This window comes from Pelophylax lessonae, assembly GCF_965119305.1.
Source record: "Pelophylax lessonae genome assembly, chromosome: 10".
Taxonomy (NCBI): Eukaryota; Metazoa; Chordata; class Amphibia; order Anura; family Ranidae; genus Pelophylax; species Pelophylax lessonae.
In genome coordinates, this window is record NC_138777.1 from 24,669,190 (window position 1) to 24,681,514 (window position 12,325).

A 12,325-nucleotide genomic window follows, 5' to 3' on the forward strand; every position below is an offset into this window, starting at 1 on the left:
CATAAGATCCTCATTTCTCAGCTGATAGGCTTACTAGTATTTATTAATGTAGATGCCACTATAAAGGAAAGAAAATTATAGGTTGTTTGGAGCAGCTCTTCTCATCCATTCTCAGTAATGTCAGGAGGAATGTTAGGATTCCGTCTGACATTGCTAGGGTTTCCTTGAGCTGTGGGCTGACTGACCTTCTATCTGATGGTGCCTGCATAATTCCAAGGCCAATGCCACGTTGCAGAGTCAGCTGCATAATATGATATTTGTAGCTATCCGTTTGTGTGACATTGTGATCACCCCTGTAAAAGAGGGCATTCTTCCTCCTAACTACCAATAAAAGTAGTCTTCTTCCCGCTGACCCCAATATAAGGAGCATCTTTCCCACTGACCCAGTGCTGTATTTTGGCCTAGGCCAACAAGGCCCAGGCCTAGGGCAGCACTTTGCAGGGGGCAGCAAAAAAGCCACCCCCCCTCCACCTGAGACTCTATGGCACTGCTTGCTAGAACCGCCTCTCTCACCCCCCTCTCTCTCTCACTCACCCCCTCTCTCACCCCTCTTCTCTCTCTCTTTTCTCTCTGTCTCACCTCCCTCACTCTCTCTCTCACCCCCTCTCTCTTTCTCTATCCTCCTTTCTCTCTCTCTCTCTCTCCCCCCCTCTCACACTCTCACCCCCCCCTCTCACTCATCCCCCTCTCTCTCTCTCTCACTCATCCCCCTCTCTCTCTCTCACTCATCCCCCCTCTCTCTTTCTCTCTCTCATCCCTCCTCTCTCTCTCATCCCCCCTCTGTCTCTCTCTTAGATTCCCCCCTCTCTCTTTCATCCCCCCTCTCTTTCATCCCCCCTCTCTCTCTCTCCCTCCCTTCCTCATCCACCCCCCTCTCTCTCCCTCCCTCACCCACCCCCTCTCTCTCTCATCCCCCCTCTCTCTCCCTCCCTCACCCACCCTCTCTCTCTCTCGCCCCCTCTCACCCCCCCCCCATGAGATCTCATGGGTTCATGCTGGGACTTGTAGTCCCTCAGTGTTGGATGGAGTCACATCCGTTAAAAAAGTGTGGGGAAAATGTACATGGGGGGGCGCCCAATTTTAGTCTTGCCTAGGGCAGCACAAAACCAAAATACACCACTGCACTGACCACCAATGTAAGGAACATTATTCCTACTGACCACCAATTTAACCTTCTCCCATCCGCGCTACAGCCTATATACGGCTGCAGCGCGGACTCACATTTTCGGGAGGCCGTCTTTAAACGGCCTCCCAGAAACAGTCTCCCCGCGCGCTCCCGCGAGCGCGCATCGGGGAAAATCTGTGTCGGCCGTGTCCCTTGGACACAGCCGATCACAGATCGTGGTGAATGGCCAATCACAGCGGCCATTCACCACGTGATCGGACCGTCCAATGAGAGATGATCTCATATGTAAACATATGAGATCATCTCTCATCGCCAGCGCTCCTTCCTCACACAGAGCCTGCGTGTGAGGAAGGAGGGAGAGCTGCCCAGCGCCGGGGACACAGAAAAAAGTAATCAGGGCACCTACCACCAGTGCCCTGATTACTAGAGGTACACCAAACACACCTTCAATGCCCACAGTGCCCGCCATCAGTGCCCCCATCAGTGCACACAATCAGTGCCCATAGTGCTGCCAGTCAGTGCCCATCAGTGCCTGCTCATCTAGGCACTGATGAGCACTGACTGGCAGCACTATGGGCACTGAGTGTGGGCACTGATGGTGCTGCCCGTCAGTGTCCATCAGTGCCACCCGTCAGTGTCCATCAGTGCCACCCGCCAGTGCCCATCAGTGCTGCCCGCCAGTGCCCATCAGTGCCGCCCGTCAGTGCCCATCAGTGCCGCCCGTCAGTGCCCATCAGTGCCGCCCGTCAGTGCCACCTCTCAGTGCCCAGCAGTGCCACCTCTCAGTGCCCAGCAGTGCCGCCTATCAGTGCTCATCAGTGCCGCCTATCAGTGCTCATCAGTGCGGCATATTAGTACCTCCTCATCAGTGCCACCTCATCAGTGCCCATAAGTGCCACCTCATCAGTGCCCATAAGTGCCACCTCATCAGTGCCCATCAGTGCAGGCTATCAGTGCCCATCAGTGCCGCCTCATCAGCGCACATCAGTGAAGGAGAAAAATGTATTTATTTTCAAAATTTACTGTCTTTTTTCTTTTTTTTTGTAAAAAATAAAAAACCCAGAGATAATTAAATACCACCAAAAGAAAGCTCTATTTGTGTGAAAAAAATGATAAAAATTTCATATGGGTACAGTGTAGCATGACCGCGCAATTGTCATTCAAAGTGTGAGAGCGCTGAAAGCTAAAAATTGGTCTGGATGGGAAGGGGGTTTAAGTGCACAGAAGGCAAGTAGTTAAGGAAGATTCCTCTCACTGACCCACCAAGGTAAAGAACATTCTTTCCACTGACCAATGTTTGGGGCATTCTTCCCACTGACCATCAATGTAAGGAGCATTCTTCCCACTGACCACCAATGTAAGGAATATTCTTCCCACTGACCACCAATGTTACATAGTTACATAGTAGGTGAGGTTGAATAAAGACAATAGTCCATCCAGTTAAACCTGTGTAGGTGTGTGTGGCTGTAATCATCTCACATAGCCCTGAATGTTCTGATCCTTGAGATGTACGTCTAAGAGTCTTTTGGAAGCCACCATACTTCCCGCAGAAACCACCTCTTGTGGTAGAGAATTCCACAATCTTGTAGCCCTAACAGTACCACGTTGCCTGAGGTTAAAAACGCTTCTCCTCTAATAGCTTTGTATGCCCTCTTGTAATCCCTTCAAATGAACAGCTTTTTTTTCTAAGCTGAGATCCCCATTGAGATATTTATAAATTGCTATCATGTCCCCCCTCAGGCGTCTCTTCTCCAGGGAGAATAAATCAAGCGATTGCAGATGCTCTTCATAATTAAGGTCCTCCAATCCCCTAATTAGTTTAGTTTCCCTTCTCTGGACTCTCTCCAATGTAAGGAGCATTCTTCCCACTGACCTCCAATGTAAGGAACATTCTTCCCACTGACCTCCAATGTAAGGAGCATTCTTCCCACTGACCACCAATGTAAGGAACATTCTTCTCACTGACCACCAATGTAAAGACCATTCTTCACACTGACCAATAATGTAAGGAGCATTCATCCCACTGACCACCAATGTAGGGGAAATTCTTCTCACTGACCACCAATGTAAGGAGCATTCTTCTCCCTGACCAATAATGTAAGGAGCATTCTTCCCACTGACTACCAATGCATTAAAAAACTGGACAGTTTCCAAATCCGTAGTGCTGCTTAACTCCCCTATCTACCAAGACTAAGGCTGCTTTCACACAGTTTTGGCATGTTTAATAAATTATAATAAAAGGACGTGTGACTCCAAAAAAGCCCGAAAAATGCAACCGTGGGTGCATCTTTCATTTATTTCAATAGGAAGGTGCGGTTTTGGTGCGATTTTTATTGCATGCACCAAAAATGCAGCATGTAGGACGTTTAAAAATAGAACTGACAAGCTGCTTTCTGTGGGGGCACCCGGCAGGAGGGAGGAGCCAGGAGCACCGGCAGGAGACCAGAGAAGAGACGGATCCAGGCTAAATTACTGCAAAGAGAAGGTAAGTATAACATGTGTGTTATTTAAAAAAAAAAAAAACCCCAAAGCTTTATAATTACTTTAGGATGCTGCTGGCCGTTCTCTGCATTTCAGGTTGACCACAGTAACACTGTAGGCCCATTTTAACAGCGTAAGTGGTGTAGGTGCTGGGAAGATCTTTCCATATATATATATATTGTGGTGACCTTCTAGTTTGAGTAGGCTGCTGGGAAAATTTATTTTGGCTCCTCTGTAACAAATAAAGCAGGGGATTGATTACTTAGGGCTGCTTAGGGTTCACAGGCTGCTGCTCTGTTACTTCCCCTTGTCTTCTGGACACTTCTAGAACATAGTTGGAGGAAGGACAGAATCTGCAGCCTGAATATCTTGGGGACTCCAGCCAATCCCTGGGAAGGTGTTCTGAGAAGGTGATGATGGAGCCCATAAATAGTCTGAGGCCTGGGAAGCAGGGGCAGTGTTCCTGGGTCCAGTTTTGCAGGAGGAGACCCCTGTTGAGTAGCACTGTCCCCAGGGGCAGAAGTCTGGGAGGAAACCAGCAAGAAGACACTGAGGTCAAAGCTAGGCTTAGCTGGGGGGGGGGGGGGGGCTATTTGTAAATCCAAGTCAAAGGATCCAGTTGGGTCAGGAGAAGCTCACAGGGGAGAGCCGGGAGAAAGTTGTAGGAGAAAGCCCAAGGTGACCAGAGGTGGTGTGAGTCTACATCCCCTTCACTTCAATAGGAAGAGCCTGGTGGATATCAACAGGCGGTAATCGATGATCTATGGCTAAGTGAGTACAAGGACCCAGTGCTCAAGAGTTGTGACAGTGAGAAGCTTTGAAACTCTGGAAGGAATACAGGTCACAGTTACAGCCCATTCAGACTGGCGCGATCCGACTTCGAGGGGCGAGCTGTGAAGGTACTTCACATAATGGAAGTCTATGCAAGTCGCTCCCAGGTCGCCCCAAAGTAGTACAGGACCCTTTTTCTAAGTCGGAGCGACTTGTGTCGCTCCTATTAGAACGGGTCCTGTGCTAATCAATGGCGAGCGACCGAGCGCTGACAAGTCGCCTGACAAGTCGCGCTAGTCTGAATGGGGTCTTAGCCTAGAGATTCAGTGGGACATTTCTTTATGCAGAGCAGCCAGGACCTGACAGAGGCTCCAACCATTCCCAAGGGTCCAAACCCAAAAAACAAAAAGTTTTGGCTGCAGTTTGGCATTGATATGTAAGGGGTTTGGTATATGGACTTTTGTTAAAGCATTAAACATTTTTTCACTCCTTATAGATTTGTTTTAAATGGGAGACCCAGAAGTCTCTTTCCTGAAGTTCCAAATAAAGTTCCCATCAGCTACTTTGAATTCAAGCACTTACTTATGTGTTCACACTTTTGGTCCACATTAGAACACATCCATGTACACGCATGCACGCACGCACGCACACACGCACGCATGCACACAGACACACACGTCTCTCAGCAGTGATAAGCTTTGTGCATTTTTCTAGGAGCCTGTGACTACCAGGAGATTTCAGAAGCTGATCATTAGCCAAACGGGTGCCACGGATGAGCAGATACTGAACCAGGTTAGGAGCCACTAATCTGAAACCACCAAGCATGGGCTTTTTATGTGGACACACAAGCCATTTTCTAATCTACTGTGAATAAAAATTACATTTCCATTTCAATCTACAGCCGACTATGATTTTCTAAAGCTTTCAAATGTCTCAATCCTGTGATCATGAGTTCTCATCCCCCTTGGAGTTCTCACCCCCCTGCTCCTGTAAGTGTCTCACTGCTTTTTCTAGAAAGTATGCACAAAGAATGGGGTAAAATTGCCACCCTCATTTATTGCATTATTTCAAGTATTTCTTTGGTGAAATACTTATCAATTCCTTTCTTTCTTCGCTGCAACTTTACTTTTCATGAATGCTTCCAAAAAATTACAAACCAGAAACTGATTTCCAAAAAACTCCTGCTAGTTGCTTGTTCTGAATATGAATTCCTGGTGTGATCGGATGTGGGCTGGGCTCTACTTATATAAGCTTCCTTCATCTTGTTCTATGCACCTATACGAATTTAAATGTGCTTATATTCCTTTTTAACACAGATCTATACTGGTCATACACTTTACGAAAAATCATTCAAACTTGATTTTGAAAAGTGAACACTTGGCAGTGAGAGCAAACGATCGTGCCATCATGTAACGGCTGATAAATTGTTCAATGGACATAAATTAATCCGTTTTTTGTTCCTTTTTTCTCATATATCTAATGCAAACAATTTGGATGAGAAACACATTAAGCTTGCAATTTATCGTTCCTTCGGCAGAACATTTCCAAACTTGTCCTTAATTTTTTCGGGTCAAAAATGTCACAACCGATTACTGATTTGTGCCCATTAACTGACCGAAAAATGAACAAACTGTCTAAATGACCGAATTTCGGCTGATTTTTCATATAGTGTATGGCCAGCATAAGAGTATGACAGGTGAGGCCAGTACTACAGTATAATATGGAATAATTAAAGTGTATGTCAATCCTAAATCTATTTTTAAGTATGTTTGCTATTATGTTTCACAGTTTTCTAAGACCCGGTTCACACTACTCCGACTTGGGACGCAACTTGCGTGACCTCAAGTCGCCCCAAGTCGCTTGTCATTACAAATGCAATGTAAATGAATGAGAGCCGTCTTAATATGCACTACTGAAGTCGCTCCGACTTCAGAAAAGGTTCCTGTACTACTTCAAGGCGACCTCTATCCGACTTGTGCACATAGACTTCAATGGGAGTCGCTCCTAAGTCGGATCCTTATCTATTTTCAAGCGACTGTGATCAGACTTTCCAGGAAGAAGAAAAAGATTAGCCAGGCATTCCCCACCTACAAAGTCGCCTATCATTTAAGTCTCTTCAAAGTCTCTTCAAAGTCACGCTAAAGTGGCGCTAAAAGGTCGCTCCTTCATGGGACGACTTTCTGGTATCGGTAGTGTGAATTGGCTCTTAGGAAATTGTTTTTGTGAATCTGTGTCAAAGTTTCTTACCGGGAGATCCTGCCGGTTACAACACTATACCACTGCCTGGCAATTAGCAGCAGCGTTGTCAGCCTGCTAAGGAAGCTTATTTAGTTAAGCCCCGTACACACTCGTCGAAAATTGGCAGGGAATTTTCGGCCAACGTCCGATCTGCCGATTTTCGGCTTGTTAGTATGATGCTTCCGACAACCAACTCCGACTTTTCGGCCGAAAAAAATCTGGTGTGCAGGCTATATAATTTTTGTTTGCCGTCAACACAACGGCCGATTTTCGTGCAGTCAGTACAGATTTCGACAGGGAAAATTCTGATGAGCAAGTCTGGGCATGCTCAGTGAAGAAAAAACACAAAGAAAACAAACCAACACATGACATCACTTCTGAAGTAGAATTTTGTCCTGCGGGAAAATTTGTGTGCAGTCTAGGCACATTCCAACCAACAAAACACCACTCTGGACAAAAGATGGACGACCGGTCGGCGGAAATTCGTTGTGTGTGTACTAGGCTTAAAGCCCGTACACGTGATAAGAAATTCTGAAGGGAAACTTCGTCCGACGACCGATCTGAAGACTTTCGGATTGTTAGTATGGTGTTTTTCGACAGCCAACTCCGACTTTTCGGCTGACAAAATCCTGATGTGCAGGCTATATCATTTTTGTCGTCCGTAATACAACGTCCGATTTTCGTCTCATTAGTACAGATTTCGATGGAAAAAAATCTTAAGAGCAAGACTAGGCATGCTCAGAGAGGAAAGAACACATACAAAGCAATCCAACACATGACATCACTTCTGAATTCTGTCGTACGGGAAAATTCGTATGAAAATAATCTCATTACTTTCCACATCAGACTAGCATGCCACAAAAAACGGACGACAGATCTTTCGATAATCTGATTGTGTGTACGGGGCTTTAGTTAGAGTGCCTATCTGATGGACTTGACAAACAACTCAAGGCGACCTGCAGGAGTCCATATGGCAGACTGACAGCACTGCTTCTAATTTGCCAGGCAGCTGTTTAGCATTAGTGCAGGTAGTCAATTTGCTAACCATCTGCTCTGTGAGCTGGTAAAGGGTTCCTTTAACCTTGGTTCCACAATAAAAGCCAGTACTACGTAGAGCTGCACGATTCTGGCCAAAATGAGAATCACAATTTTTTTGCTTGGAATAAAGATCACGATTCTCTCACGATTCTCTGTGTAACATCTTTTACATTATAAAAAAAATTGGGATAACTTTACGGTTTTGTTTTATTTTTTTTATTTTTTTATTCATTAAAGTGTATTAATTGCGTTTGAAAGACTGCTGCACAAATACAGTGTGACATAAAAATTTACAACAATCACCATTTTATTCGGCAGGGTCTCTGCTAAAAAAAAAATATATATAAATGTTTGGGGGTTCTAACTACTTTTCTAGGAAAAATAAACTGATTTAACTTGCAAGCAACAAGTGTAGGAAAAAGGTTTAGTCTTTAAGAGGTTAAACTTCCTTCCTCCGGCAGAGGAAAAGAAAAGATACAATGTAATCATTTGTGTTTGCAGTTCAGTGGGAGACTAATGCTGATAGGCTTTTGCGGGAGGCTCTTTTTTTTTTGACAGCTGCTCCCTCATAGCTATGTAAAGAATCGAGCAAGTGTCATGTTAAGATTGTCAGGGGGAGTGAATCGCGATCTCGATTCTGTTACGATTAATCGTGCAGCTCTAGTACTACGGTACATGACTAAGACCATAATTGGCTTAAACACGTTGATGTTTGCTGGCTGTTACCTCAATGTTTAACCATAAAGCCTATTATCTGTTAAACTGTACCATGGTGCCGGCTTTGGTTGTGTAACCAAGTATTATGGAGGCTTCAGAAACCTGTGTTCGAGCATCAGTATGCTACCAGCTGGAGATTTAAGTGAGGTTGTAGCACTGCATTGTCTGTTTTGGCTCCTTCGACTTCCCCTACCAGATCATTTACTTGTTGCAGAGGGTACAGTGGGTCTCCCTACCTCTATCCCTTTCCAGAGGGTAGGTCTACTGACCATTTTTGTTAATGGGTGACCACCTTAAGAAGAACCTTATGGTTTTCACTGTGTCAGACCAAACTCTAGATATTTGGCAGGCTTAGTAAGATACAGATAAGTAAAATCAGAGGAGGACCCATGTTTGTCCTCCAACTCTACCCCATTTCAAAGTGCAGATCTTCTGCCTATCCTTGCTATTAACCAAGTGAAGGACCATTGCTTGCCCCGCCTGTAAGGAGTTAACAGGACTGACAGTATTTGCTCACCACTGATGCTATACTTGTGGTTAGTATGTAAATAGCAGCACAAACAGGGGAAAGCCTTGTAACAGAGATGCTGAGAATGCCACAGTTTACATAACTTCCTTCTTCCTTCCTCTTTCAAAGGATTGCAGTGAGTTAAAAACAAATTATTGAGGCTGTGAACTTTGCCAGACCTCTTTTCCATATTCATAATTTGGGCAGATCTCAATATAGGCATTTTTATAGCGCTAATAATTTACACAACACTTTATATATGTATATATTGTACATTCACATTAGTCCTTGCCCTCAAAGAGCTTACAATCTAATGGCGCTTTTCCACTGCATGGAACCGAACGGTTCGGCTCGCTTTTGTGCTTTTCCACTGCTGGTACCGCATGGTACGGTTACGGTACGGTTCGGTACGGTTACGGTACGGCGGCGCTTTTCCACTACATGCAACCGAACGATACGGCTCGCTTAAACAGTACCACCTCAGTTGTGGTTCCAACAGGGCCGTACCGGTACCATATGCCACAATCCTTTGCATGCAGCCTTGACTATTTTGGCGTTTTTCCACTGCATGGAACTGAAGGGTTCGGCTCGCTTTTGTGCTTTTCCACTGCAGGTACCGCATGGTACGGTGTAGGTACGGTTCGGTACGGTTACGGTACGGCGGCGCTTTTCTACTACATGGAACCGAACGGTACGGCTCGCTTTTATGCTTTTTCACTGCTGGTACCGCATGGTACAGTGTAGGTACGGTTTGGTACGGTTACGGCACGGCGGCGCTTTTCCACTACATGGAACCGAATGGTACGGCTCACTTAAACAGTACCACCTCAGTTGTGGTTCCAACAGGGCCGTACCGGTACCATATGCCACAATCCTTTGCATGCAGCCTTGACTATTTTAGCGTTTTTCCACTGCATGGAACTGAACGGTTCGGCTCCCTTTTGTGCTTTTCCACTGCTGGTACCGCATGGTACGGTGTAGGAACGGTTCGGTATGGTACAGTACGGCGGCGCTTTTCCACTGCATGGAACCGAACGGTACGGCTCTCAAAAACAGTACCTCCTCGATTGTGGTTCCAAGAGGTACCATACCCGGTACCATATCCCACAATCCTTTGCATGCAGTCACTACTAGCCACTGATTGGTCAGAGAATCCCACCCACCCGTTGTTATCCCACCCACTTAACTTTAGTACTACTTTAGTGGAAAAGCAAACCATACCGTACCGAACCGTTCCAACACCGTACCATGCGGTACCAGCAGTGGAAAAGCAAACCGGGCCAAGCAGGGCCGAGTAGAGCCGAGCCGGTACTTGCAGTGGAAAATTGCCATTTGTCATTACTAGCCACTGATTGGTCAGAGAATCATTGTTATCCCACCCACTTACTTTAGTACTACTTTAGTGGAAAAGCAAACCATAACAAACCGTACCGAACTGTTCCAACACCGTACCATGCGGTACCAGGCAGTGGAAAACCAAACCGGGCCAAGCAGGGCCGAGTAGAGCCGAGCCGGTACTTGTAGTGGAAAAGTGCCATAAGGTTCCTAGCTCACATTCATACATACATATACTAGGACCAATTTAGAAAGGAGCCAACTGACCTATCAGCACGTCTTTGGATTGTGGGAGGAAACCAGAGTGTCTGGAGGAAACCCACGCAGGCACAGGGAGAACATGCAAGGCAGGTAGTAATACAATATCTTTGAACATATGTACAGCAACTAATTTTGGAGTTGAACAAACTGGAGATTTTGAAAAGCTAACCTAATGTCACTTTATTATCAATGTCTCTGTAGGCAAATACTGTCCTCACTACCGGGGCTGGAGTTCCGGTCGGTGACAAGCTTAACGTCCTTACGGCCGGCCCTCGGGGGCCACTGTTGATGCAGGATGTGGTGTTCATAGATGAGATGGCGCATTTTGGCCGGGAGAGGATCCCTGAGCGAGTGGTACACGCTAAAGGAGCAGGTGAGATATTGTACCATGAACACTAAGATCAACCCTTCTATCCCCGGTTGTCTGGATTGAAGAGGATGGGCATGAAGCTGTATATAAAAACATGCTTGAGTTCTACCACAGTTCATTTGTATATGATAGCTATGAGCATAGCTCATACCCAACCCCAAGAAGAAGAGAAGAGGGACAGTTTGGATGCTGTGATAGTAGTTAGTCATATGGGGGACACTACCCTCTACCTTTTGTTCTTAGGCTGGATGAGTAGCTTCTTGGAGATGTGTAGTCTGGTCACTCCCCATATAAATTGCAAAAAGAAGCTTGTAGTAGACCTAGTGTATTAAACCAGGACATATAGAGTTAGCAGTCTGAAAGGGTAAGGCTGGGTCCATACCTATGCGATTGCATGTGGGTTTCCTCACATCCAATTCGCTTGACAGGAGAGTGTGGCGGGTTCTCAATGGAGCCGGTTCACACATCTCCGGGGCGGCAGCGGAGCGCACTGCAGTAGGGTCCTGTGCATCTTTGGCTTCCTTTCAGGTCCGAATTCAGGCAAAAATTCGGACCTGATTTGCCCCTGAAACCTTGACAGGGATGCACCAGACCCCCTCTGCTGCAAGCCGCTCCGCAAATAGTGTGATCCCAGCCTAAACTATTTGTGAGAGGGGGGGGAACTGTTGCCGCTGTAATTCTTCATAGCCTGAATATCTGATAATTCAATTATTCTAGTTTTACTTTAGTTTGTCTCACTAGGACTGCGATAATCTAGAGAGTACATTATTTCATAACTCTATGTCAATTATATCACCTGGTTTTCTAGGCTACTGGTAGAGAAAGGAAGACTGTAATGTTAAGGCCATATCAAGGGATAGGTTTATCTTTAGATCTTTCAATTCATAATGATTGACCTGTAAGTCAAAAATGGTCCCAAATGTAGTTGGCGAGTTAGTTAAAATAGGCAAGGGATTAATGAGAAAGAGAGTAGTGACATCCACCCACATACATAGTTTATGTTTGTACCCAGGTAGAGCTTCCCCCATAGGTAAGTACGGTAGTTTGCATGGATCCTTATCCTTGAGAGTCCATTGTTTCGTAACTGTAGGTCAATTAGATCCCCTGGTTTTCTTTGCTAGTGGTAGAGAAAGGAAGACTGCAATGTTAAGGCCATATCAAGGGATAGGTTTATCTTTAGATCTTTCAATTCATGATGATTGACCTGTAAGTCAAAAATGGTCCCAAATGTATTTGGCGAGTTAGTTAAAATAGGCAAGGGATTCATGAGAAAGAGAGTAGTGACATCCACCCACATACTGTACATAGTTTATGTTAGTACCCATGTAGAGCTTCCCCCATAGGTAAGTCGTTTGCATGGATCCTTATCCTAGAGCAGTGATTCCCAAACTACGACCCTGCAGCTGTTGCAAAACTACACATCCCATTAGGCATTGTAAAACTCTGACATTGACACACATGACTAGGCATGATGGGAATT

The 12,325-nt window shown here is 45.6% G+C and overlaps 1 protein-coding gene across 2 annotated transcripts in view; it reads left to right on the forward strand.

Moving 5' to 3' along the window:
* The window catches only part of LOC309565267 (catalase-like), a 96,551-nt gene that overhangs the window by 15,691 nt on the left and 68,535 nt on the right, over positions 1 to 12,325 (forward strand). The window contains exons 2-3 of one of the 2 annotated variants that reach the window (XM_082270153.1): positions 5,093 to 5,170; positions 10,677 to 10,848. In XM_082270153.1, the coding sequence (XP_082126279.1) occupies positions 5,093 to 5,170; positions 10,677 to 10,848 (250 nt within the window). The remainder of the gene's footprint in view (positions 1 to 5,092; positions 5,171 to 10,676; positions 10,849 to 12,325) is intronic. The other variant, XM_082270154.1, reaches the window with a different exon arrangement.